This window comes from Lygodium microphyllum, chromosome 6, assembly GCF_053477565.2.
Source record: "Lygodium microphyllum isolate KBCC chromosome 6, Lygodium_microphyllum_v1.1.10, whole genome shotgun sequence".
NCBI lineage: Eukaryota > Viridiplantae > Streptophyta > Polypodiopsida > Schizaeales > Lygodiaceae > Lygodium > Lygodium microphyllum.
This window is the reverse complement of record NC_141140.1, coordinates 10,505,432-10,527,760: the sequence shown is the minus strand read 5'-3', so window position 1 is coordinate 10,527,760 and position 22,329 is coordinate 10,505,432. Positions and strand designations below refer to the sequence as shown.

The window sequence follows — 22,329 nt, the reverse complement described above, 5'->3', positions numbered from 1 at the left end:
ATCAATGCCAAAATCAAACTCTGCAACACCTTCCATTTTTTTCTTCACAACATTAATATTACTCTAAACAAGTTTGTTCTTTCTTACACACATTGTCTGTGCTTGGTTATTTCTTACATTCTAATGTATGTGGTCTCAAGTCCATCCATTTGCTAAGAAGAGCGAGCTATGTGAGCCACGAGACTCTCCCACCATCCATCAAGTAGGAGCAAAAGATGATCAAGCCTACTGATGAGGATAAAAGTAGTAGACATAACATGATATTTTAGAAACACAATAGATTACATTATTGGTAAATAATGTCGTTTTTTGAGGGGCAAATAGTACAATCTTGTTGCAACTATAATAATGTTGCAATGTTCTTTCAAAATAATGAGAAACACGGTTAGATAGTGAAATTAATTCACAATGTATATTCCATGGGTAACATGGTTAAATGAGACTAAGACAAATTGCATGAACCTAATTTTGTCGTGTTTGCCATGCCTCATTAGCATTTCTTGAGGTAACGTGGCATCGTAACACCAACCAAATGGCACTTTTAGATCATTATACATGACAACAAGAATAAGCATGCAATTTGCCATTAAAATTGGGGGAGGAAGGTATTTTGTTGGATTTTATGTGGTACTAGTGAATAGAGTAAATGGACTAGCTTTAAAATGAAATATTCTTTGACGTTTGCAATGAAACGTGAGGAAGATGAATTTCTCTCTTTGATCAACCCCAATCTACTCAAAAACTTCCATAAAAATTAGATAATAATTTAAACCACAACTAGGATTTTTTATCTTATTTGCACATGTGACCTTTTCTCAGTTCTTCCTCTTACATTAAAAACTAATCCACTATTTTCTCCACTTGTATCTAATCTCTTCATTAAGAATAAAACCACGCACACCAGCAAATATCAAATTGGGATTGTTACTCAATGACAAAATCAATACTTCCCACGAATCAAGTAAAGTCGTAAGCAAGAAGATAGCCCTCAATTTGGGATCAAAAGCCCGCATGCCTGCATCCTGTAACTGACTCAACATACCAATCGAAACATTTAAATACTTTGAGACAAACTTAGACTCATCAAACTTCAAGTTTATCAACTTTCGCATGAGATGTACCTAATTGACAAGAGTTGTATTCTCATACGTAGCCTTGAGTTTCTCCCAAGTTGCATAGATAGTAGAAAGTCCCTTAATATCAACCAAGATACCAGTTTTAACTTTCATTTTAATGTGAGTAATAGCTTTTTTATTTATTATAGCTCAATCCACATATAACAAAGCAACAACCATATATTCTACCAAGACATCACCACAATCATTTACAAAGAATATACCCTGTTTACGATCTTTCACAATTGCACCTAGCTTTGAAAATTGAAAGTAATAGCCTGGTCAAAAATTAATCTCCGAACTATCACGTCTGCGTGTCGTCTCACGTCTACTAGTCAAACTAACCATCAATTGACCATGACTACCTACCTGTCTTTATCTTGGAGAAGCACACTCTCTTGCCAAAGGTCTCATATTAATTTGAAGAGTGCGAGCGAAAGCAAAATAGGTGTGTACCAGTATGATACACAGAATAAAATAATGTATTTGTACTTAGGATACATTACACTTACACTCGCAAGGGTGAGTTCACATATGTAAGGTAATATACACACAAAAGTAACATAAGGACCTTTACACCGAACAATAATTGAAAGAATTTCTGCCCAATGAATAAGTGCTCAACTGTCTTTTATGCCTCTAAGGTAATGTACACACGAACGGCCACAAAGGGAGATGCCTCCTCTTCCAATACTAGCTGAGGGAGTTGACAAGTGCCTGGCATTTTTCCTATGATCAAATAGCATAGCTCGATCCACATTAGCATTTTTCCTACAAGCAATGATAATCACATTGGGACCCTATCAAGAGGACCAAGTGTTTGACTGGGCAATAGGCCCCACTTATACTAACATACGATGTAAAGACGATATCCAACCAAGCAATGCACACATCTAGACTTGAACCTTCAACCTCGCTATTATGAGACCAAGTGTTAAGCATCACTTTTGGGAGAAGTACTTAACTTCCTTATCAAAAGTATCTGGATTTCATTACACCAAGTCATACAAGGATTGGCATATTTGACAAGTTTTATATGAATAGAATAATAAGCAAAAAAACGTAGTTGCAAAAAAATAAAATTGGCACTTTTGTGTCCTATATAACTTTCCCGCTATAAATGACAATTTGGTATAATAGTCAATTCAGTTCATTTAAATTATGCCATTCCTTAGGAGCCATACACCATGACCATACAAAAGGATATCCTTCCAAAATTATCTGTGCAACTGGAAAACTGTACCCTGATACTTCCGTCTCTAGGTGTACTTCCACCAAGTTTGAACATAAAACCCAACCACGGGCTGAGTTATTGAGCTTTTTCAATGTCCCCTTCAACGAAAATGTTCATTAAATAACTCTAGACATGAAATCAACCAATGAGAATTAAAACATGAACCATGTAAAGAGAGAAAATCACCCACAATCAACAAAAACTCTATGCACCTCTAACCCAAAGGGCCAAAAGGTTCTCTCACTGAACTGTTGGCACCCTCAAAACGTTTCACACTCCAATGGTTTTATGAGCCCCAAAGGCTATTCTATCTTTTCTTCATCAAAGCTAAAAGTAGGCTCTTTTCTCTCAGGAGGTTTGATTTTCAGAAAATAAAAGGGCTCTGTTGGTTCTTCCCTGCAACAGGTTGTACAAACATGTTCAGACTTTGCATTTTCAAGCCATTTCCAGCACATTCATTTGCTGAGTAAATATAAGTTTATAGCCAATCCATCCCACCCTTGATGGAGGTTAGCACCTAAAAGCCAGCAAGGATCATGCAGACCTAAGTACAACTTTCACCAAAGATTATCAATTTAGTCCAATTTTACCATCACCAACAGGAGAACAAGAATACAAACACGCAAGTTCAGAATATCAGCAGCAGTTCACCTGTGTCAAAAAGGGCAGAGCTACAAGCAAGTACAGCTTTCACAGAAGTTCATCCAGCCCAATTTCAGCATCACCAAAAGGAGAACAATACAAACATATAAATACAGAATATCAGCAGCATTCCAACTCCGGTGTCAAAAAGAAATAGACAGCAATATTTTGAGATTGCTTTGCATCTCTGGACCCACAATACACTTAAATCCGTATTTGTGTCAGCAGAAACACCATCTTCCAAGCCAACTTGGTTCTAGTATCCCAACATCAAGTTAACAAGAGCGCAAGGATCAAGACAGAGTGCAGCTGAGATATGCACAATGAGAGATGAAGTGAGGAGTAGATACTGTGGAAGAGAGTGAGAGCACAACACTTGATGTGGGTACAATGACGAAGTGTACCACTTTAGGTTTTTGATGATGTATATAAAGTACAAAGGTGCGTGTACACCCAAACGATGTAAAAGGCATAGTGACCCCTTTATTCCCAACAACCTCCCACCTAAAGGCAACGTGCCCGAAGGTAGAGGAAATAATCAGCTAAGTCTATGTATGTACAAAGCTGAAATACACATATACTTTCCAAACCCCATCAACTAGCGGCAATGAGCAAACTACTAGACTGGAAGACCCTTTGTGAGGAGGTCTGCAGGGTTATCATCTGTATATACCTTGACAAGCTCAATGCTCTTGCAAGTACATCCCTGATAAAATGATACTTCACTTGTATGTGCTTTGTCTTTGCAAGAAAGACAAGATTCCATGCTAACACGATAGCACTTTGACTATCACAATAAAGGATAGGAACCTCTATAATGCCAAGCTCTCTCACCAGACGTGAAAGCCATAAAGTCTCCTTGCATGTCTCATTGGCAACCACATACTCTGCCTCCATATTAAACAATGCAACACACTTTTGTAGCCTAGATATCCAAGAGACTGCTCCCCCTCTGAACGTGAACACATATCCTGAAGTAGACTTCCTGCAATCAGGATAACCAACTTAATCTGTATCCGTGAAGCCAACAATAGATGACTTCTACTTCTCAAAGAAAATACACAAGTCCTTTGTGCCCTTAACGCATCTCATGATACCCTTCACTTCTTCCCAATGCTTTTTGCCAAGACATGACATGTACTTGCTAACCACTCCCACCACAAATGCAATGTCTGGACATGTAGCAACCATAGCATACATCAAGCTACCAACAACTGAAGCATAAGGAATCTTGGCCATCTCAGCCTTTCTATCATCAAATGTAGAGCTATCATCTACACTAATTTTCACATATGGAGGCAACAATACACCAATGGCTTTTCCTCCCTCCATATTGAAACGCTGCAAAACTTTAGTAGCATACCCTTGCTGTGACAAATAAAGAAGACCCTTCAATCTGCCCCTGAATATACGTATGCCAAGAATTTGATTGACCTCACCAAGATCCTTCATATCAACGTAACTATGTAAGCTTTGTTTCAAAGAGTCCAAAGCATGAACATCCCTACCTACAATCAACATGTCATCCACATACAAAACCAAGAGAATAAAACTGACATCAGGTGCCTTCTTCCTATATAAGCAATTATCAACTTGAGATTTATAGAATCCCTAAGATCGCATTAATGTGTTAAATTTATGATACCATTTCCATGATGCCTAATTCAGCCCATACAAAATCTTGTTGAGTTTACATACCATGTGCTCTTTCCCCTGTGTAACAAAACCCTCAGGCTGCTGCATATAGATCTCCTCATGTAGATCACCATGTAAGGAAGCTGTTTTTACATCCATATCTTCATACGCAACCCATCCCAAAATTGTTTGCAAAGTAGTCATTTTGACTGTAGAAGAAAAATTTTCATCAAAATCAATTACATATTCTTGCTTGTATCCTTTAGCAACCAGTCATGCCTTGTACCTTGGCAAAGAACCAAAAGTGACTTTCATTTTGTAAACCCATTTGCATGGTAGCACTTTCTGCCCTTTAGGCAAAAGCACCAAATCCGAAGTGCCATTTTTCATGAGAGATTCCATCGATGACAACATAGCCTTATGCCATTTCTTATTATCTTGTATGTCCATTGCTTCCTTGAAGCATGACGGCTAACCACAATCTCTCAACATGACATAATCAACCACATAATTGACACCAAAAACAAACCTATCTAGCTATCTTTGCATTCTAGTCAACCTACGGACCCAATGATCAAGATTTGTTGGTTGTTCAACCCACAAACCTGCATTAACTGCTTGCTTTTCTGCCGGTTGAGCATGTTGTACAACAGGTTCTGGTTGTTCCAAAGGCATCTATTCTTGCTCAATTTGTGGTACATCTTGCTGATCATTTTCAGCATTATTCCCTACATTTTCTAGGACATTAACAGCAGGTTTTCGCTGATATCTAGCGAGCATCCTTTGATGTCCTATCCGTACATCTTCCCGGAATACAACCCTTCTGACTTTCTCAGTCTTTTCAGGTTGTTTCTGCATGCGATCTTCCTAAAAGATAACATCATTGCTACGTACAATTTTTCTTTTTTTGGGATTCCATAACCTATACCCCATTTCACTCTCATCACCGTATCCTAGGAAAATATGTTTACAGGACTTTGGCTCAAGTTTGTTGCATTCTTCCTTGCAAATGTGCACAAATGCCTCACAGCCAAACACTCTCAAGTGAGCATACGAAGGTGACTTGCCCAACCACACTTCTTGAGGGATCCCCCAATTAATCAAGTGTACAGCTGTCATAACAGCCTCTATCCAAAATCATGCGGTAGAGCACCATGTGATAGCATTGTACTGACCTTATCTTGAATGGTTATTTATACGCTCTATAACATCATTTTGTAGTGGATTGTGAGGGGTAGTGAGCTCCCTTTTAATCCCTTTGTTGTTACAAAAGTCCTAAAAGACTTTGGACACATATTCTCCACCATTGTTACGAGCAAAGATACTTTACTGTCCTACTGGTCTAATTTTTATTAAGTGCCAGAAATTATTTAAATTTATCCAAGGCCTCGTCTTTACGACGGATTGAATAAACCCATACTTTGCGTGTGGCATCATCAACAAAAGTAATGAAATGCTTCTATTCCCCTATAGATAACCCTGCCATTTGACATACATCTAAATGTATTAACTCTTAAGGGTGAAGATTTTAGAGAAATAGATTTTTTATGTGACGTTTGAGCATGCTTGCCATAAAAACAATGATCACACTATTCAAAATCAACATACCTCAAAGACAGCAAGTAATCCAAGTAAGAAAGCACTTTCATTCCAATTTGACTCACGTGTCCCAATCGGCTATGCCACAAAGAAATACTTGGCTGCTCAGTTATGGCAACTACATAGTCACGCACGCTAGATATATGCAAAGGATACAAAGTATTACTTTTGGAGCCCTTGGGAACAATGCAAGAGCCCTAACAAATTTTCCATTTGCTATCCCCAAAGGTAGTGTAATAGCCTTCGTCATCTAGCTGCCCTGTGCTTATCAAGCTCTTCTTGGGCTGAGGTACATGCCTCACATTATGCAAAACAAACACAGAGCCATGCTGAAATTCCAATTTTACAATGCCAATACCTGCAATTTTACATGCATAGTTATCCCTCAAGTGGACAACACCACATGCACCACCATTGTAGTCAAAAAACGACTCATGACGTGGTGTAACATGAAAAGATGCACCTAAATCAAGTATCCAAGTGTACATGCCATCATCAAAATCTGCAATCAATACATGTACACTCAAAGATGAAGCAAGAAGACTTGTTTGCTGAATTACTTTGCCTGTTGAGTTATTTCATCAGCAAAGAACTCTCCACATCAATAAATAATAGCTGAGCTTTTGAGTTACTCAAAGCTATTCTCAAAGTATCCCAACTTTTAGGCAAAGTACATAGCAAGAAAGTAGCCTTAAACTCATCATCAATGTGGAAATCCAAAGCAATCAGCTAACTGAAAATTGAGTTGAACTCATTCAAATGTACAAACATGGTTATACCTTCATGCAAAGGTCCATCAACTTTTTCAGCCAATAAACCTTGCTGGCTACACTTTTCCGAGCATACAATTTTTCAAGTCTTTGCCACACTCCATATATAGAATTCATCTTCTCAATGTTAAAGAGCAAGTTGTTTGACACCAAGAGCTCTACGATAGAGCATGCAAGCTCATTCAAATCATCCCACTCTTCTTATTCCATACCTACTAGTCTTATTCCCTTTGCTTGGATGGGCTTCACCTGTTTCTTCTACACCAAGACATTGTAGCATTGTTTTTGACATATTGCAAAATTGTGTGCGCCCTCAAGCTTCTTGATGTGCAAAAGGTTATTGTTGTCACTATTTCCATCCATGATTTGCAGCACTAAATTGACTCAAATGTCAACAAATGTAAGCCCAAATGTCACACAAATGACCATGGTACACTGCAAGTACAACCAACAGTGAAAATCAAGAAATTGCAGAAATTTCGGATCTGCAAACTGATTTCCAAAATTAGAGAATGTCTATAACTGCACTTCACAATCCATTACAGCCAGATTTACAAGCCAATGCACCAATTACATGTGGAATCCCCAAAATTCTGCTGCAATTTCTGCTCCAAAAGCATTCTCGGGCACAAATTTGACACTTTTTGTCAAAGCCCCAAATTTTCGAAAGAAAATCCACCCAGATTGCATCAATACATGTACCCAAGTGCATGACCACGCAATTCTTGCACAAATTGATAAAATTCTGCAAAAGCCCCAATTTTCTCGAGTCCAGTCTGCACAAATTTCAGTGAAATTGAAAAAATTTCACTAAAATGTGAAAAGCCCCAAATTTCCCGGCAAATGTGCTCTAAATTTGCAATTTCTAAGTCAAATTGTCTTGCCTTGCATTGAAATCCCCAAATCCGCGAAAAGCCCCAATTTTTTGGGTCCAAATTGCACACTGTGCGTGGCCATGCAACGCTTGTCAATGGGAAGGAATAAATTACACTTAATAAATTTTAAATTTGACAAAAATTCAGAATTGTCGAAACGTTGACCACACATCATGCCACCTTTATTTGCGCCAATCATGGCCCTCGTGGCCTCTTGGACCTGCGCCAATCACTTCGCCTATCAACGGGCCTGCTCGCCAAGCCCACTTGGTCATAGCCGGCATGTCGACTGACCAGCCCATCGCCCATCTGATCTACGACTGCTGTTCCTACATGTCGACTGCCTTCATCAAGCAATCGCCTCCTCATGTACTGCCTGATCGATCACATCGACCTACTCCTGACTGCCTACTTCACCTGAGAAACGTGCACTCTAACCAGCCCATTAGTTGTCCACAGCTCATGCCTAGCTTGCCTCAAGACGAGTGCACTCCTTGCACTCAAATATTAGTTTATTGACGAGTGCGCAAGGATCATAGCAGCCAAAAATGTCAGAAACGTTTAGAAACAAAACGTTCGAAACGTGTTTCGTAAGTTTCTTTCAAGAGGGGGTAAAACAAGAAACACGAGTTTTTTTATATAGGGCTTTTTAATAGTTTTGACTAGGGAAAGAGGATCTAAACCTCTATGGAACTCTCTCTTAAACAAAGAATGGCCAACTGAGCTTGAGTGATAATAGAGTCAATTGAGAATAATATGTTACGTATCCATGATCCATTATTGACTTATTACTTATATCAAAGTTAGCCTTTGGACAAGCTATACTATGGTTTAGAACTTACATATTATGATTCATATTTATCATACAAAGAAAATTGAAATTAACATGTAAATAGCCTATCTAATAAGTCTCTCGTCCAAAATATTGAGCCCTCACGAGTCATTGCACATCATCATAATCATGTTTAACATTGCCCAATAGTTTTTGTCAAAAAAACCACGTTTTGGATTCCAACTCACCAAAAAAAAAAAGCCCACGTTTTTTACTCTCAAAAACATTTCGTACTTTAAGAAACGTTTCATAAGTTTCAAATTCAAAGAAACGTGTTTCTTAGCTGCTATGGCGAGAATCAAGACAGAATGCAACTAAAATATGCACAGTGAGGGGCAGCGAGAAGTAGAGAGTGTGGAAGAGAGTGAGAGCACAACACTTGATGTGGGTACAATGACAAAGTGTACCATTGTAGGTCTTTGATAATATATATATAAAGTATAAGTATAAGGGTGCGTGCACACCTGAACATTGTAAAAGGCACGATGACCCTTTATTCCCAACACATCCATTGTAAACAAATACTGAAAATTGACCTACATAAGTCAAAGAAAAGCAGTAATTAGAATGCTACAATGAGGCAATCTGTCCAAACACATCTCCTTTACCATCAAAGTAATCCCTGCCATTACGTCTTCACGACATCCCAAAAGGTCAGTTCGAATATTGACCTACACCAGTCAAAGAAAAGTACTAGTTAAGAGGATAAGAATTGGCATTCCAACTCCCCTTGCTATTCAAAATGACTAGCAAGTCTTTAATCTGATTTGCCCCTTGATTCGGGCAATCAATTGACCTTCACTCGCTTTGACAGAAATGGAAAATGCCCCAAAGTCACTACTTATTTGTTGGTCCCTCCACTTGAATAGGCTAAAAACAACTTCAGCCCTGTTGAATCCAAGTCTTGGAGCATCCAATCACTGCCATGCTTCCCCATGACATGTCCCCATCGTAAATTAATCCACATGTTAAGTGATGTTTCAAAAATACATGTCCCCATGACAGGTCCCCATCAATAACCGCAAAACCCTCATGGCAGGCTTCCAACGAACTTACTTGGGTTCACTCATGGCCCCGACAAGCAAACCTATATGAAAACACAAATCAATTCGAGTATTTAGAAGCCAAATCAATGATCCCAATCAACTATCTATATAGCGAGTAGCATCTCCTACCGGTGAATCTACATGGGCTACGGCCTTCCAATTTGGATCCATGGGGTAAATATCCTTACATCCCTTCATCTCAAAAGTAGTCAAAAGCTCTTGCACATACCACTGTTAAAAAATGAAAATCCCCCTCAAAGTTTACCGAATCTCATGACCTAGAAAGGTGGAGAAGGCCACATCCGTCACCTCAAACATCTCCCATAGTGCCTTCCTTGTCTGTTTGACCTTCTGGGCATGGTCACATATCAAAATGAGATCATCCACATAAAGCACAAACAATGTGTGCCCTACACTAAGATGTGGACATACAACCAGGGATCAATAGAAGAACATTGATACACACATGCAGAGCCTATTTGAGGCCATAAAGGGTCTTCTTCAACTTGTAAAATTTGCCATTTGATAAGGAAAAGTAAAAAGGTTGCTTAATATATATCTCCTCTTCAAATCTCCATCAAAGAATGCAAACTTCACATGTGAGAATGATGATGAAGGTACAATCCCTAAGATAATAAGTACCACACCCATTAATGGGTGTTCACACAGGGAAAAAATCAACTAGAAGGTAAAAAGTGCATATGGATAAGAGAAAAGTTACACTATAAGTATGGAAAAACATGATGAGAGTAACAAAGCCCCCTTGAGTGAATGATACAAATGTATACAAGGAAAAGGCAAATCAAATGCCCAAATGGTATCAAGCCTAAAGCCTTGCAAAAGCATTCAAACTTCTCTCTAGAGAGAGCTCTTGTAAACACATCTACCAAGTTGTTCTATGTAGGGACATAAACCAAGTCAATCTCCACTGCATGAAACCTCTCTCTAAGATAATGGTAATGCACCTCAATGTGCTTAGTACAAGAATAAAAAACTAGATTTCTCACAACTACCATGGTACTCTTAACTATCAATATAGATAGGAGTGGATGACCCTATCCCACACTAAGATCGACCAAAAGGCATATAAGCCATAGACATTCCCAGTAGCTAAAAATGTTGCCATGTATTCAATCTCAGAACTAGATATGGCCACTATAGGCTGCTTCCTACTCGACCAAGAAATACATGAATCACCAAGCATGAAACAATTATCACTAGTAGACACCTGCATGTCAAAACAACCAACCCAATCACTATCTCTAAATGCATGCAAGTAAAGAGAAGTGTATTTAAGATAGAAAAGGCCCGATGTCTAACTACCTTTGAGATAGAGAAAGGCAGGTTTGGCTACTTGCTAATGTATAGTACCAAGGTTGTGCATAAAGTGTGCCAACTGAGAGACCCCAAACTAAATATCCAGTCGTGTGTTACGCAAATATAATAGACAGCCAACAACATACTAATGAAGAGAAGTATCAAATGGATCTCTAGCATCCTCAAGTGTAAACCTATGACTTGTCTCAACTAGAATAGAGAAAGACTTGCACTCTTGTATCTGAAAAAGCTCAAAAAGCTGTCCAATGTACTTAGAGAGTCACAAAAGAATGCCTCCCTCAATTGCAATAAACTATATGCAAGATAGTAGTGCAAGTGGCCAAGATCTATGACATCAAAAGCATGCTGTAATTCAGCCTCATAAGGACTAGTCAACAATATATCATCTACATAAAGAATGAGAATCAAGAGGTTATCCCCTTCTTTGCAAACATAAAGCGTGCTTTCAAGGTGTGAATTACTAAAGCCAAGAGCAATCAAATATGCATGTACCTTTTTGTACCATACCCCAGGTTCCTGCTTCAAACCATAGAGGACCTTATGTAACCGGCACACTTCACTCTCAAAGCCTTTCTAAACAAAGCCAGAAGGTTGTGTGACATAAACCTCCTCATGAAGATCATCATTCAAAAAAACAGTCTTCACATCCAACTAATGCACATGCCACAATCTAAATGGACAGCCAAGGCATAACATTGTGAATGGTGGTTATATGTGAAGTGGGTGCAAAGGTTTTACCATAGTCAATCGCATGTTGTTGGATATACCCTTTGGCAACAAGACATGTCTTTTAGTGATCAATGCTACCATCAAATCTATGCTTCAATTTGTAAAACCACTTTGTGCCTATAGCACGCTTACCATCACGCAAGTTACATAACTCCCATGTACCATTTTTATTAATAGAGTCCCATTCTTACTATATAGCTGTCATCCAATGCTCATCCTCTAAAGCATCATGTAAAGAAGCAAGTTCCTCATTGCATACAATAGCTACAAATGCCTATGTAACATGGCTGCTCTAGTTCTCTCAAGGACTGGAATAGACTATTTGTTGTCCCCTAGTGTATCTAACAACCATCTAGGGGCTGTTTTAGCTTCCCGAATAGAAGCCCTCTAATCAGCCACTTCGTCGTTACAATGCCTTGATCCATTGGCTTAAAATCTGGCTGATGTTCAACATGTGTTTGCTACAGATTTTGCTGCTGTAAATGTTCAATGGGTTGCTGAAATTGACCAAAATCAAGTGCACTTTGCTGAAACAATGGTAACAAACTGTCAAACGTATCCACAGGCCCACCATTGGGCTAATTTTTGCAATCCATGAAGGGCTGACCCGCATGTTTAGTGAATACCATATCTCTACTAACAAAAGTCTTGTTTGTGGAGGGTTGATACAAGCGGTACCCTTTACTTTCTACATTGTAACCAATGAAAATGTATTTGACAACCTTGTCTTGCAATTTGTCTTTGTGGCTCTGGCACCAAAGCATATGCCAAACAACCAAAGACACGAATATGTGACACCAATGGTTTTTGACCATTCCAAACCTTGTAAGGCATACATTTAGCCAATGCTTTAGTGGGACTGTGATTTAGCACATACATTGCACACAATAGCATCAAGCCAAAAATTTGGGGGAAGTTTATTGTGTAAAAGCATAAAACATGCAATTTCCATCAAAGTGTGATTCTTTCTTTCAGCCACACTGTTTTGTTGAGATGTATAAGGCATAATACATTGATGTATAATGCCCCCTTTCAACCAAAAATGAGTTAAACTCTCGTGACATGTATTCCCCCACTTGATTTGTACAATGAAATCAGCTTGCATCCATTGCCATTTTCAACCAAGGTCAAGAAGGTTTTAAAGCATGCGATGATCCATAGTGGTGGCATCAACCTGTTATGCACCCTTTGATGCTCCTCTCTCATATAAATCAACCTAGTAGAGTTCATTAAACAATGCATCAGTGACAATGAGCACATCCCCATTGTCAAAAATAAAAAGTATGCTCTAATACCATTGCAAAATATCCAATGATGCAAAGGGACACTAGGATTTGTGGGAAAAACATAGACAGTGTACGGTAAATACTGAGAGAAAAGAGAAACTCGGAAACACAAGAGAACAAGATGATGAAGCATCGAATCATGCTACGTGAAGAAAAGCTAATACACTGAAGCCGAACCTTAGAAGATGACTATGCTATCCTAGCTGAATTAGGCAGCAACACTTGTGGGAAATCTCCACAATGAAGAGAGCAAAACACAGCCCTCCAGGCAATGGGCTATTGAAGTAATCACTGGAAGGTGAACAACAAACGTCAAGGGAGCGAAGTGTAGTCCTTTGATGCCATCAGGGATAAAGAAGATGATCATCAACTATCGAGGGAGTGAAGTGCAATCCTCAAATGCTGAATGAAAAAGATCATCACCAATTGTCGAGGGAGCGAAGCGCAGTCCTCAAATGCTAGGAAGTGGAGCAGGCTGCAAACAAAAATGCCTGAAATAGAAGGGCGCCTCTCTGTCTCACGTTGATGCAATAGAAATGAAGGGGGGAATCAATAGATGATGTCAAGCCTGCAACAGGTCTTTGCCTTCTCTGATGAACATAATTTTTAGCTCTCTCAGCTCCTATGCTCTAATACTATGTCAAAATAACATGCAAAAACTCACAAAACACAAGAGAACAAGATGATGAAGCAAAAATGAATCATGCTATGTGAAGAAAAGCGGATATAATAGAGTCGAAGCTCAAAAGACGACTACATTCTCTTGCCTGAATTAGGCGGCAATACATATGGGGCATCTACACAATGAAGAGAGCGAAACGCAATCCTCTAAGCAATGGGCTATCGTAGTAATCATTGGAAGGTAAAGGAGAGTTGTCAAGGGAGCGAAGCACATCCCTCTAATGCCATTAGGGATGAAGAAGAAAAGCATATGATCAGACTGAAAGAAAATGAGCACAGAGAGAAGAGGAAGAGAGAAAGAGACAATAGAATGCAAAAATCTACAATAAATGAACACTAAAATGAAAAGGACAAGTATATACTATAAGCTTGCCCATTTTAGGGTCTGTCAATATATCACCTCCTGGTTGTGAGGTCTTTCCAAAGTCTGATGAAGACATTGGAGCTCTGACAGTTATGTGTGCCTTTCCCATGCTTTTCTTTGATCTTCCAGTCCTTTTGCTACACCTTGCCACATGGCAGCTGCTCGAGACTGCCACATCAACATCCATACTACCACATCAACATTTGTACGGCCATGTCAACATTTGTGCAATATTTCTCTACAATCATACTACATTTACTACTATCGTTTGGCATTTATTGACAGGCTATTTTTGGCCCCATATTCGAGCTTTTGTGCTATTTATAGCTGCCCCCCCCCCACACACTTGGCAAATCATTCTCTTCTATAGGCTTCACAAGCACACTTCATCTCAATCATTCTCCTTCGTATCCGGTCCTTCTACCACCATGATCCTCAGCTGATCAATGCCTCAATGACGCCTCGAGCTACATGTAGGGACTGATCAGTCCACACTGTTGTATTCAACAGTTATCCTCAATCAATGCAGATTTCTTCCTTCACAGATTTCTTCCTTCCTTTTCTTGTTGTCTCTATCTTCCTTTCTCTCTATGTTCATGTTCTTCCATTGCACACTCTCACATGGTATCATTGCCAAACGAGAGGACACAGAGGTGACAGGAGTCGAGGCAACCTTCCAAGCTGAAAACACAACCTTCCATATTTGCATTTTGCTACAAATGTAGCCTATTTTCTGCACAGGCCACTGCTTCCTCTCCCCAAGCAGACCATCTACACCGATTCCATGCAATCCTGTAGCCGATGTCCACCATCCAAAGGGTTGTCTACAGCAAACACGAGTTTTCAAGGTACTTCGCAAGTCATAGAAGATGTCTTACCACTATTTTGCAGGCTTGATAATTCAAAGGATGAGCATTCTCATCGTTCCTCTAACAAGCAGTGAGATTATCACGATGATTCTTGCAAAGTTAATTGTAGATGGGCACATTTGATTTTGCACGGGTCAAAAGAATTGAAATTAATTTTCAAAATTATTTAATTCTGAAAATTAATTAAATTGTTGGATAATGCTCAAAATTGGGTTTAAAAGGCTGCCACTTGGCCAAAATACTCATGAGAACTGAGAAAACGTTTTTTGGGGCCTGGTCTCAATCACTCCCAAGTTTCTAACCTATCGCGGGGGATAAGGTGCTGCAAATCAGAATTCAAACCACTTTTCAGCCATTTGCTGCAGGCGGCAGCAGGAGGATCATTATTTGGGGCTGGCGACATCAATTTTTGGCTTCCCTGGCACTAGACAACAATTCCTATGGAAAATTTGATAGGCTGTAGGTAGAATTCAGCCATTTCCCACCAAGAATCTCTGAATTCTTTCTCTCTCTCTATTCTGGCCCATTCTCAAGAGATCTCGGCTTGTTTCAACCATTGGGAGTAGATCTCAGCCAAATTAGGTGGACAACAAAGGGAATTTAGTTGTGAACCCTAATTTTTGCATAAATCATGGTTTAGCAGCCACCTCGAAACCCATGCCATCAATAGAAGGCATCATACACTAAATTCAGCATCTAAAATTTGTGGAATTGTCAAGGATTTCAGATGCCAATCCATCCATTGTGAATTTGGGGCATCATCAGGCTAGTTGGGGTCCAATTAGAGCAAGTTCTAGGTGAAATTCAAGGGAAAATTGACCCAATTTGTGTGCTACTTGCACCTATAACAAGGGGCTTTTGGATTAGCAAAAGAGATTATGAAATCTCAGCTTGTACCCAATCACCCCATTAGTCAATTAAGTTAAAGAAATACCAAAAAGAGGCACCAATTTTGGGGCCAACATGGCATCTACTCTCCAAGATTATTAAGAAAAAGACATCTTTGAGACAACAATGTGCACTAAAGATAATGCCAATTCCTTCACTTGAAGCTCCCAAAGAGGACAATGAAGCAAAGCAGTTGGTAGCTACCGAGCAAGGAATGCAAATGAAAAAACATCATGGAAGTGCCAATCCAATGGATTTTGGACAGCCAAGCATGCATGCTATGATGAGGTAGCCAAGATACTTTGGTGGTAGCACAATTTTTCATGCAATGGTTGGACAACGACTGCATATGAAAATGTATGGCACAAATCCCTATGGTATACAAAAGCCAATGCGTAGTGTACAAGGCCCAATATATTTAAGTATGCCTCAAAATGTACAAAACCCTATAATGGCAACATTGGCTTGATGTTTGGGGCACAAAGTAGCATGTTTGGTAATGCATCTGCACCCTGAATGTTTATGGGACTCAAGAATGAGTATTGAGCATGCAAATGCTCTTTTTGGAGTTGGTTTTAATGTAAATTCAACAAATGCACCCTTTTTGCAGTAGCTAGTGTGACAACTTGATACCCAAAGGGGCAGCAAAAGACTATGATGAGGGTGGAAAAGCAATGAAGTTCAAGTCCTACAGCGATACACAAGACAGACTGAAAGATTTGACTTCGAAAGGGAAATGCATTGCAATGGTGGTCCACGCTTTTGACATGAGATAGAGCACCATCAACTTGGGTACAATTCAAGCAAATGTTTGCATCAAATCCGTTGACAAGTACCTTTGAGATGAACATTATGACAACTTGAAACTGATGAGTGATGGCAACCAAAAGGCTAGCGCTGGCGCTAGCGACGCCTGCAACAGCAAAGGTGGTACGAGCTAGAGCAAAGTGGCGGCCTTAGTAATGTAGGCAACGGCTGTCGCAATTGTGGTCACTGGTGGCTGCTCACACAGGAATTGGTGGCAATGCATAGGGACGGAGCTGGTAGGCAGCAACCTAAGCTGGTGACGTCGGCAACACCTCAACTAGCACATGGCTCAGCTATATGGACTGAAGAATCAGTTGGCGACTCCTCCTCCTCCTCTTTCTCGGGCTGGTTGCAGCAAGACCTTGGTAGAGCAACACCAACTGATGGTGGTGGTTCGGAATCCACATGTAGAAGCTACTCTAATTCCAATTGTGAGAAAACAGGACCAGCAATGGAGGAGAGGGAAACGAGACAGCGACAATAAGTGAGCTACAACAAGAATGTAATGTGTACTTGCTGAACTGAAGTGAAAGAGTGAAAGTACAACCTAGTTTAGGTCATGAGTTGACGTAACCAGCCTTCCACCACTAACTAGAGTTAGTCTAACTTACTCTAGTTCCTAGAGTCACTACTTTAATGTCTAAAGACACTAGGTACACACACTAGATTGACACTTGAATGGGTGTCCACACCACACGAAATACATTGGGCACTACCCAGAATTACCAAATTCTAGCAATATCAAGAGATCCACTATAAGTTCTTTGCTTTTGGTTCAAGACCTATTGCTGGGAGCAACAAGCAATAGCCTACTACCACTCTTTCTTCTACAAAGGCCAAGTATAGTGCTACTTCTTCCGCAGCCCAAGATGTTCTTTGTTTGAGACAAATATTGGCTACAATGGGCTATTAAGCTTTCTACAAAGAGATTCTATAGTTGTTCAATGTGACATTGTGCTTCATGCTCACACAAAGCACATCGAGACACAATATCCTTTTGTTCAAAAAAGGATCTTGAATCGAGAGTTGGAGCTAGTCTATTGCCCTATGAGGAGCAATGTGGCAAACATATTCATTAAGGCTCCTCCTTTGTCTTTGCTTCTTCCTCATTTGTAATCCTAAGGAACAATGATAATAGGAGTCATCCTGCCATAGTCATGCAACTAAAGCCTTAATCTCTAGTATAAGCCAAGATAAGGTTAGATGGCACACTAAAAGAAAGGAATAATTGACTCATTATATGGTATATGTGCTACAATAAAATAAGCACATAAATGTGGGCTCTAAAAGCTTTCCGTTTTGTTATTAAATATGTTTTAAGGACCAAAAAACAATTCTATTATCAACAAATCCCTCACTATGATGAACAAATTATATTTAAATGCAACAATACTTGATAATCTTGTTGGACAATAGTATCTATGATAAACACATGCAAGATAAGCTTAGCCATTTAACGGTGCACTACTAGATTTCCAAAGTACAAAAGTATCCGATACCCAAGGTTGGACTTATAGCAACGCCAAAAAAGCTTCCATGTTGCTGGAACATTTGTCATGAAATTGTCTTCGAAAAGAGCCTGCAAAGATAGTAATATTAGGACGCAGATGTAGAATGCAAATACTTTAAGAAGAAACCATTGGCTACTCTCTAGCTAAATATATCGGGAAACACAAGAGGTAAAATTTTATCATGTACAAAAACAATTCGCATGAAAAGATTTTCTATTCATGAAAAATTAAAAGAGTATTTTCTTTCTATAATTCAATCTAACTTGATTCAATCAAGGCTTATGACATAGCAGCATGGAATGGGCAAAGTACGTCCTTGGAATTCGAGATTCTTGTTTCATCATAAAATAAACCAAATTACACAAAATATATTCCTAGATCTCGAAACCTTCCGTTCCGTCCACATTCCAAGCTTTAAACATTTACCAATCAAGGAACATTTTTAGAAACATGACATTCCACCTCGACAAGAAGATTCTGTAATTGTTTTGCAGAATTTTTACATTACTACACACTTCATCTTGACTACCATGTCCACTCAATGCCTCCACCTACTGGAGCCCAACTGCCCTACCATCATCATCTGCCCTACCACCACCATCATCATCCTTCCTCCCTCCCTCCCTCCCCCACCTAACACATCTCCGCCCTCTGCCTTTCCACCCCTACCCTGAGGCACCTCCTGCCTCCGCCCCCCAAGTGTCAATTGCCCTATTATTGTCCATGGAACAACCCTAAGTAACAGACATGCATTGTCCATCCCTACTTGACATGGCAACCAAGTGACTGCCCCTATGAAACAATCAAAAAACAAGTAATAACCAGATTTAAAAGATAAAGGTCTCCCAAGAAAGGCAATCACCTGTCCAAAAGCTGCACAAGAGTGCAGGAGAGAGCAATATTCAATCGTTTGGAGTACCATTGACAAAGTGAAGAATTTTCATACGTAGAAGGGCATGAAGATGCTCCAAGATGGTAATGTGGAAAATGTTAAAGAAATATGCCAATGTGTGATGAGGCTATCTAGCAAATCAAGGAGGAGATGGTTAAGAGGATGCAAGTATAGTGTGGGGGAGTTTTGGAAATGAGAAAAACGGAAACGGGAAAAACTGAAGTTTCGGAGTTTCGGCCAAATTTTGAAAACAAGGAAACGGCATTTCGAACTATACACTAAAATAAATATATTATTACATGAATATGTAAATATATCAATCCTACAACAACATTTATTTAAATTTTATACAAAACTTTTGAGCCTCCATATCATATCATCGAAATCATGATTCATTACAAGTGCCACGAGTGAAGACTAAATAATTAAGATAGTTTAACATAGTTAAGACACAATTTTCAAAACTTTAAACAATAAAATATATTATAATTTATGACTCGTGAATCATCTAAAGATTGATATAAAGAACGGTGGAACCAAGTTGCATAATAAGTAAAATCAAGATGCATGTAAGTGCGTGATGTGAATAATCAACGAGCACTAAATACGAGTAACTATTGAGTAATAACTATCAACACCAATGAACAATCATGATTGTTGAGCTAAAAATGCATTAGTTTCATAGATCCAAAACATTCTTAATTGAGGAAGAAACCTTGTTTATTTAAAAAGAAATGCAAAAGCATTAGTTTCATAGATCCAAAACATTCTTAATTAAGGAAGAAACCTTGTTTATTTAAAAAGAAATGCGTTCCTAGAGAGTGTCTATATCCCATAAGCACAAACCCACTTAGGAGGGCCCAAACTTCCTATAAATAGATATGTTGACCTCCATTCAGGCCTATTCTCGTTTTTGCAGATTTCAAGTGTTTTCAACTTGCTGCCCACACCCCGTTTGCAAAGAACATCGCAATCTAAGCAATCCATTGCAGTCTTCACTTATCTAGTGCCTATTTCCAACCCTTTGTCCTCAGTTTGTTGCTATTTCTAGCCAAGCGAATGTTACTGCCCATCATCCAACTGTCGTAGAGCCTGCCACATCAACATACTGCTGTGTTCGCCAGCCCCAACAGCCGCCCTACAGATTTTCTATCTCCTCCAGCTGTCGCCATCATCCCCTCAACCTATCGCTGTTGTTTTCTCTCTCCTATAGCTTGCGTTTGCTGGTTTCTCTCTCCTCCCATCTGCGTTCACTATTTTCTCTCTCCTCACCTATGTTTTTAGTCTCTCTCTCCTGCACTGTTGTCTACATCAGATCCAACCTTCCTTGGCTGTGTTTGTTGGTGTTTGACATCCGGAGGCTACCTTGCTGCAATTCAAGATCCATTCGAAGTACAACACACTCTCCAACCAATTACCCTTGTCCTAATCCTTGAGATACAAGAGTTTGAGGTACAATATTCATTCACTACATAGTGTGTTTGCTACATGAGCATTGTAACTTCATTCATTCTCTATGTTCATTGTCTCTAAGTTATCTTGACTCTAACTGTGTTCTTCTATCAGTGTATGCTTCGTCATACGGTGTTATTTATGCTTCTGTGTTAGGGTATTTTCTTCACAATGATATCATCATGTGCATATGACTTATGTAATGCCATTGGTGATTAGTAACTAGCAATTGCAATGCTAAACTAACTCTTAACTCTTGAGGTATCGTGAGTCTAATCTCTAGAGTCCATAAGTCATGATTCGTCCGGATTTTGAGGATCCATGCACTATCTTCTTATCCGACTCTGGGGACCCTTCTATCCCTTGATTGGATTGACGTGTCTCCAAAACAAATGTGGCACCATGATAAGGTAATGCAAAATAGGAATTTCCAAAGAAGTTAAGAAGTAAAAGAAATTTGAAGAAAAAGGAAAAGGAGGAGCAGGAGCAAGAGAATTCGAGAGCTGTAGGAGGTAATGTGCTTGAGCAAGAGGAGAAGATTACAGAGAAGACCGGAGCGAAACTAAAAACCGGTTTTCTCATTTGCTGCAGGGTGCCAAAAGGGTGTTTTGTTGTTCACGTTTCACTCCAAAATGCCCGTTCCATTTTGGGGCCCCTGAAACGCCGTTTTGGGGTACTATGGATGCAAGCATAGAAGAGTAAAATATACAAGGAGATTAAGTACACCTCACCTCTTGGAAGGCAGACATTGAGTCCTCTCTTCAAGAAAGAAATAGAGTGATCAAAGCACTTCTACATGAGATCACCAACTATCGGAACCAGCCTAACCTCCTTAAGAAGAAGAAAGGAGAAATCACCAAACAATGCCCGACAAAGTACAAACTGAAATTAATGAGCTCAAAATATACATGATAAAGGAGACCAATATATGGGTAGCCATAGTGAAACAAGCACAAGCTAAAGCGGCTGAAAATTCGAAATGGATCAAAGTGGAATAGAAGATCCCAACAAAGAAGGAACTATTCATGAACGCAGAAGTTAAAGAGGAGAAGAGAAGGGAAATTAGAGCTCTATACATCTCAGTGGTTGGACACAAAGAGGGAAACAGGCCTTTAGAAGATGCCAAGAGCATATATGGAAAAATGGGAGTAGAGGACCCCTTCACTATGGAAAAAGCATGGCAAGTAAGTAAAGGACCTAGAAAAGGGCCGGCCCCTTATCCTCAAATTTGCTAATTTGGAACCACAACGAGCCTTCCTCTCCAAAAGGAAGGCTCTTAAAGAAGAAAAATTCTATCTTGAAGATAGTCTCATACCAGCCCAAGCAACCAACCATCAAGAATGCATACCACTCATTATGGGAGGTCCACAAGCAAGCAAATGGGCAATACATAGAGACAGATGAATCATTGTCACATATAGGCACCAACAAGAGGTTGTGTTTATGCTCACCTTATGCATTACAATGCCTGAGTGGTCAAACAATGTTGGGTTTTGGCATGTGGATATATCCCTTATGGTTAGGACAATGGTTATGATTCATGTGTGTGGATCATAACTGCTTTAAGGGATTGGAATTTCACATGCAAATGGCATAAGCATGGTTAAGCAATAGGTACATATGTCTGACTATGATGCCGGAATGTATTTCCAATAGTAGTAACAAATGCTTTTGGCAAATTGCACTGCAATCAAGAGTGATTGCAAGGATTTCAAGGGGATGGCCTATCACAAGAACGTGAAATTTTATTACTGTTGTGATGGT

General features: G+C 39.4%; 1 protein-coding gene across 4 annotated transcripts in view; it reads right to left on the bottom strand.

Annotated features, from left to right (window-relative positions):
- Window positions 1-709: 709 nt before the first annotated feature.
- Window positions 710-22,329, bottom strand: part of LOC148034305 (hexokinase-1 protein) — a 42,601-nt gene continuing 20,981 nt past the window's right edge. The window contains exons 2-4 of one of the 4 annotated variants that reach the window (XM_087679255.1): window positions 18,210-18,289; window positions 1,122-1,193; window positions 710-1,022 (exon numbers count right to left, since the gene is read on the bottom strand). In XM_087679255.1, coding sequence (XP_087535381.1) covers window positions 989-1,022; window positions 1,122-1,193; window positions 18,210-18,289 — 186 coding nt within the window. In that variant the 3' untranslated portion in view covers window positions 710-988. Of the gene's footprint in view, window positions 1,029-1,121; window positions 1,194-1,351; window positions 1,887-2,181; window positions 2,746-18,209; window positions 18,290-22,329 lie in introns of those variants that run through there. The other 3 variants (XM_087679254.1, XM_087679253.1, XM_087679256.1) reach the window with 3 other exon arrangements.